General features: G+C 38.2%; 1 protein-coding gene across 1 annotated transcript; it reads right to left on the reverse strand.

The window, feature by feature from the left end:
* Positions 1–5,275: 5,275 nt before the first annotated feature.
* Positions 5,276–6,284, reverse strand: i14k (14 kDa transmembrane protein). The gene is given in 2 exon segments (NM_001142719.1): positions 5,276–5,545; positions 5,953–6,284. Coding segments are annotated over 2 exon segments (372 nt in total). The 5' UTR covers positions 6,181–6,284; the 3' UTR covers positions 5,276–5,401.
* Positions 6,285–6,570: the final 286 nt, after the last annotated feature.

The raw sequence follows: 6,570 nt of genomic DNA on the forward strand, positions 1-6,570 counted from the left end.
AAACCAGCTAATAATTCCATTTTGCAACCACTTTGACAAAATGTTTCAGGCTTAGCAACTTCGTCTACTTCTCTGCTACTCAAATCTGGCATTTGGACAAAAAATTATATTCCAATCAAAGTTTGAGCAGTTTAAGTAACCGCATCAACAACATTTTCTGTAACATTTTTGCAAACAACATCCATTTTGACCACTACCGCAACAAGTTAGACAAAAAGTTGGAGCGTAAGGGATATTCATCTACTTCTGTGCTATTCATAGCTGTTTGCAGAATCAAAATATTCAATACGGAAATTACGGTACAGCTGTTTTTGTAACTGCATTACGACATGTTTTTCAAACTTTCCCAAACAGCTTCCGTTTTGACCACTATTACATACCACGACCTTACAACTTCTGACAACAACCACACAATTACACTCCAGAATCACACATCTTCTGACCACACATTTAACTACTGACCATATCCACACAACTACTGACCACAACTACTGAACCATATAACTACTGACCACAACTTCTGACCTCAACCGCACAACTTCTGACCTCAACCGCACGACTTCTGACCACATCTACTGACCACAACCACACAATTACATACCTCAACCACATAAAGTCTGACCGCAACCACACAACTGCTTACCACATCTAGTGACCACAAGCACACATCTTCTGACCACACAACTTCTGACCACACATCTAACTACTGACCATATCTACACAACGTTTGACCACAACTGCTGAACCACATAACTACTGACCACTTCTACCGACCACAACTTCTGACCAAATCTACTCACTTTCGATGGGAATTAAAAATGACATTTTTACACTTCTTTCACTACCACAAACAAACATTTAAAGAGCTTTAGCTAGCCCCACCAACTTTATTTGTAAAGTTACCATCTAGTTGTTATTTGTGGTTGTAATCAATATTACATTTATTTTGTGAGGAAAGTTGGTGAAATAGAGTATATAAAAGAGGAGAGGGAAGATGCCTTTATTAACAATGTTTCCAGTAAATTTGTACGTTTTGATTTCCGGAAGCCCTCGCCCCTCTCTTGAACAATTGTGGAACTTTTCGAAGATGCCAGGTGAATTAAAAACATGCCATTGTAATGACGTGAAATAAAATACATATAAATGACCTTTAAATCATTTCCGTTTGCAAGAATGTAATGAAACAGGTAGGGAGAGCGAGCTTTGTCCGTGGTTGGTAGCGCAAGCTTCTGCCGGAGCCTAGCACTCTATTGACAGCTCAGCCCAATTCTATTAAGATGACAGTGCGCAGAACTGAAGGCCAAAAGGTTGAGAGTTCGGCGACCATCGCGGACAAGTATATGGAAAGAATGAATAACTAATTAATTTATCATTAATTGGCTGAGTCGATTTACATTGTTATGAAGGTGATGGTTATGAATTTTGATTTATTAAATCAAGCAATTAAAACGTTTTTAAAATGATATATCACCTACATAAATGTCAGATTTTCTAAATGCAAAAGATCTCCTACATGTGACAGGGGCCTCTGATATAATAAATATTATACACTGTGTGGTTTGAGCCCTGAATGCTGATTCGCTGAAAGCCGTGGTATAGGGGTATACCAAAACTAATATGTTTACTGCTCTAATTATGTTAATTGGTAACCAGTTTATAATAGCAATAAGGCACGTCCGGGGTTTGTGCTATATTGCCAATATACCACGGCTAAGGGCTGTATCCAGGCTCTCTGCGTTGTATCATCCTTAAGAACAGCCCTAAGCTGTGGTAAAGTATATTGGCCATATACCACACCCCCTCGGGCCTTATTGCTTAATTGTAACCTGGGTGGTTCGAGCCCTGAATGCTGATTGGCTGACACCTGTGGTATATCAGACCATAAACCACAGGTGTAACAAAACATGCATTTTTACTGCTCTAATTATGTTGGTAACCAGTGGTTTGTGATACAGTGCCTTCAGAAAGTATTCAGACCCCTTGACTTTTTCCCACATTTTGTTACGTTACAGCCTTATTCTAACATGGATTACATTTTTAAAATCCTCAGCAATCTACACACAATACCCCATAATGACAAACCTAAAACAGGTTTTTAGAAAATACCTTATTTACACAAGAATTCAGACTCTTGCTATGGGACTTCAAATTCAGCTCAGGTGCACCCTGTTTACATTGATCATCCTTGAGATGTTTGGAAAGGCACACCTGTCTATATAAGGTCACAAAGTTGACAGTGCATGTCAGAGCAAAAACCAAGCCATGAGGTTGAAGGAATTGTCCGTAGAACTCCGAGACAGGATTGTGTTGAGGCACAGATCTGGGGAAGGGTACCAAAAACGTCTGCAGCATTGAAGGTCCCTAAGAACACAGTGGCCTCCATCATTCTTAAATGGAAGACGTTTGGAACCACCAAGACTCTTCCTTCGGGACAAGTCTCTGAATGTCCTTGAATGGCACAGCCAGAGCCTGGACTTGAACCCGATAGAACATCTCTGGAGAGACCTGAAAATTGCTGTGCAGCAAAACTCCCCATCTAACCTGACAGAGCTTAAGAGGATCTGCAGAGAAGAATGGGAGAAACTCCCCAAATACGTGTGCCAAGCTTGTAGCGTCATACCCAAGAAGACTCGAGGCTGTAATTGCTACCAAAGGTGCTTCAGTAAAGTACTGAGTAAAGGGTCTGAATACTTATGTAAATGTGATATTTCAGTTGTTGTTTTTTTATACTTTTGCAAAACATTCTAAAAACCTGTTTTTGCTTTGTCATTAGCATCAATTAAAGGCATCTCATTTTGTGGTACAAAGAAGTTCACAATTTCATGTAAATATAACAAATCCTGTCTTCAGACAGGTGATATGAGCCGGAATGCTACCTAACGCAGAAACACAGTGATAAGTCGCAACATAGCAATCGAATATGGCCTAAGACAGGGAATTTTTACTAGGATTAAATGTCAGGAATTGTGAAACTGAGTTTAAATGTATTTGGCTAAGGTGTATGTAAACTTCCGAACTTCAACTGTACTCAGTATTCATATCCAGAAAGAAATTCTCACTACATTACATTTTTATAGAAATGCTACTATGGAAAGGATAAGACATGTCTTTTTGTGGGAAAATCATCCTGATTAATTATTTTGTTATATCGTAGTTTACCTATTTACTTATGGCCCCTGCCTACACTTAACATGTTTTTTTAAATTATATGAGCAAAACATATTACACTTTATTTGGAATGGGCAAGCCAGACAAAATTAAACGGGGCCTATTTACATAATGAATATGAATTTGGAGGGCAGAACTTATTGAATATTAAAGCAATGGACCTCTCACTAAAGGCTTCAAGCTCACCCCATGTTGAAGAATGGCCCTTTTCCCTTCATTTAGATTACAACCTATCACTTTTGGTTATTTGATAATGAAATCAACTCCAAAATATCGCTATTTTTAAAACAAGCCTTAGAAAGCTGGTTGCAATTTCAGTTGAATACACTTTTTTTTAATTGTTTAACTCAAATATAGTAATTGATTAAAAAAATACATTTTTGAAAAAAAAATGTCACATGCAGTTAACAAAAATAAATGGAAATGTCTGTTCTTTCAAAAATGACAACCAACTGTTTGCAGCATTACCGCAAACACGGAGGAGGCAAGTGGAACTTGGAGAAGGTAAGGAATTTGTTTGTCGGCCCAGCATTAAAGAGCAAAATTGGCTAAATACATTTTTTTATAAATAATAAAGTATACCAGTTTAATTTAAGGACCAAAAAATTCCCAGCTGCGCCATAAAGGTTGCAAAATAGTTGGGAGATTTTCGATGTACCGATTCCATGGCACATAGTTTATGAACTGATACACAAAATGATGACAGATTCAAAATGTAGAGTTTGTCCATTGAAATGATTATACAAAATTCTTGCAATCAATAGAATGTTATAAATGGGGAGTACAACCATGCCAGCTCTGCACATTGTGCTGCGAAGAGATAGATCACTTGTTGTGGTACTGCCCATATGTAGCTTGTTTTTGGTCGCAGGTAGAGGAAAGGCTGAAAAATTGCAAAATTTACTTGCAGCTAACTCTGCAAATAGCACTGCTGGTTGATTGGAAAAGTAAATCGATCAATCATATAATAATACTCGGAGAATATAAAGGTTTTTGAAACATCATAGCACAGTGGAAACTTATATGGCAGCTAGAAATTGTTTTCTTTCAAATGGTACGAAATAAAATAAAAGTATCAAGAATATGCATATCCTTGCTTCAGGTCCTGAGCTACAGGCAGTTAGATTTGGGTATATAATTTTAAGCAGAAATCCTTTTAAACAACTCTAAATATATTTTATATTTGAGATTCTTCAAAGTAGCCACCCTTTGCCTTGATGACAGCTTGGTAAACTCTTGGCATAAAAACATTAAGCCATATCTCCTCCTCCTTTTAGCCCTGAAAGGGCCCAGAACTCTGCAGGCTCTCGAGCTTTGCAAGGAGCCTGAAAATGGCCCCCAGCTTCCACTTTATTTATTTTTAGCTTTGTCCCTATCATTTGATCTAGATCAACTCACTCTACTGATCTGCTTTCCTTCGAGAACTATACTGACAAGAGTAAACCTGTGTGAATCCCTATAAAATTGCATCCTTGTTACAAGCCCTGCTGAATGATAAATGTAAGTATTTTATTTAACACGGCCATGAATTGAATAGTGTTTTTTTTTTTTACCAATAAACCTACACAGCATATTTCTCCAGAGGGAAAATAGATGATAGTAAGCTATTCAAGAGTACGGTGACACAGCAAGCCAGGGATTCCTGGTGACATAGCTTGTCTCCGGAAACCAGGCCTGGACTTTCTACACTGCTGGAAATTACACTTTTACAAATTATAAACAGATGTTGATGTTGTCAAAAATACATAATACTGTTCATTCTTGGGGTTGATAAAGTTGTTCAACATACTCACATTCCTACATCTTTATATCACACAAGGACAAGTAATCTTAGCAACCATAAATAGTAAAGATTGTGGCTTAAACATTGTTGGAGAGCGACAACAAAGACAAGCCATGTCAGGATATGTATGTTCATGGACCTCTCAGATTCAGTCAACAATTCAATTGCTGACCCGAGCCAAGTTCTGTTATGCCGTCTCTGCCAAGTGGATACAAAGCCATGGGAATTGTTTTTTTGTTAAGTGAGTGTATGTCTATATGGGACGAGTCTCACAGAGTCGTTAACATCCATTAACAGCTATAAAAACTGAAATGTAATGCATTTACAAAAATGTTTCATTTATTTATAAAACATTACATTTGAATGGAACTTCAAAAGAATAATCTTGCATCCTTAAAACACAAAACTAAAGAAGAGCAAATCAGATCTGGTACACAGTGCTGAAGAAACTTATGTGGTGATGATAACAAAGGTGATGAAGACGAAGAGCAGCCCAAGGATTGCCAAAGTCAGGGTCACAGTATTAAAGCAGCGTGCAGTCTTCCCGTGTTTTCTTGCTCCCTCCAAGTCTCCAACCATCTTCCTATCCCTGGACTGGAAGACAAAATGTAGAATCATTTATACTATAGAATCATTAATGTGTTGCTGATTGTGTTTATGTAGCGATGCATATTAGTTAACAACATGCACACATTACATTTCACACTAATGGGATGATCTCAGTCATGTATTACCCTCTTAGTGGTTTAATACTCCTTAAAACACTTATTTTGGAGTAAAGATCTATAGAGCCTATAGATGAAGTATAGACTACACATTTTTATAACACTGTGATAACATGAGAGTGAAACGCAAATGTAGATAATTGTTATGCTGTCTTCCTTCCATAGTTCAAAGTTGGTCGCCTATATAATAACTTGCTCAACTTGAAAATCCATACAGTACAAGCACCAACACCAGACATTGCTATAAAAAGCTATATAAGGAGAATTCCAACTCACCTTTATGGAGAAATACACCGCTAACATTCCGAGACAGAATGGGTTGCCGTACAAGAGGCTGCAAAGTGACCAGATAATGTGATCCCTGGGCTGAGGTACAACGGGCTGTGGCTGACCCAAGACGACGGTATGTTGGAACTTGGGCGCTCCGTGAGTGTCTTCAAGACGCATGTACTTATTTCCTTTCATTGGGACAAACTCTGGCTGGTAAGGTGGTGGTTGATCCATGGCAAGCGAATATAGCTACTTATTTAGCCTCGTGTTAAAAAATAGACAATGATTCTCGAGCAAATGAGAACGTGAGACCCAAAGAGATGTTTCTTTTGTGAGGTGGAGGGTTTATAAGAGGAGTGGAGTGGTGAAGGTTTGCGTCATTAGCACTGTTTCCAGTAAATGTATATGTTTTCATTTCTGGAGGCCCTCCCCCCCTCTCTTGCACAATAGCACTGATAGTCAATCTTTTTGTTCTGCTTTTGGGAGTGTATACCCAAAGATATTTGACTGGACTTCCTGTCACTACCATATTTGGTAGTGAGAAAACATACCCGAATGCTTCCGCTTTATAGCCCCTGTGACATGTCTGTGTCACCACTTCTGTCTGTGGTATACAATTCTGTC

The sequence above is a fragment of the Salmo salar genome, chromosome ssa02 (assembly GCF_905237065.1).
Source record: "Salmo salar chromosome ssa02, Ssal_v3.1, whole genome shotgun sequence".
Taxonomy (NCBI): Eukaryota; Metazoa; Chordata; class Actinopteri; order Salmoniformes; family Salmonidae; genus Salmo; species Salmo salar.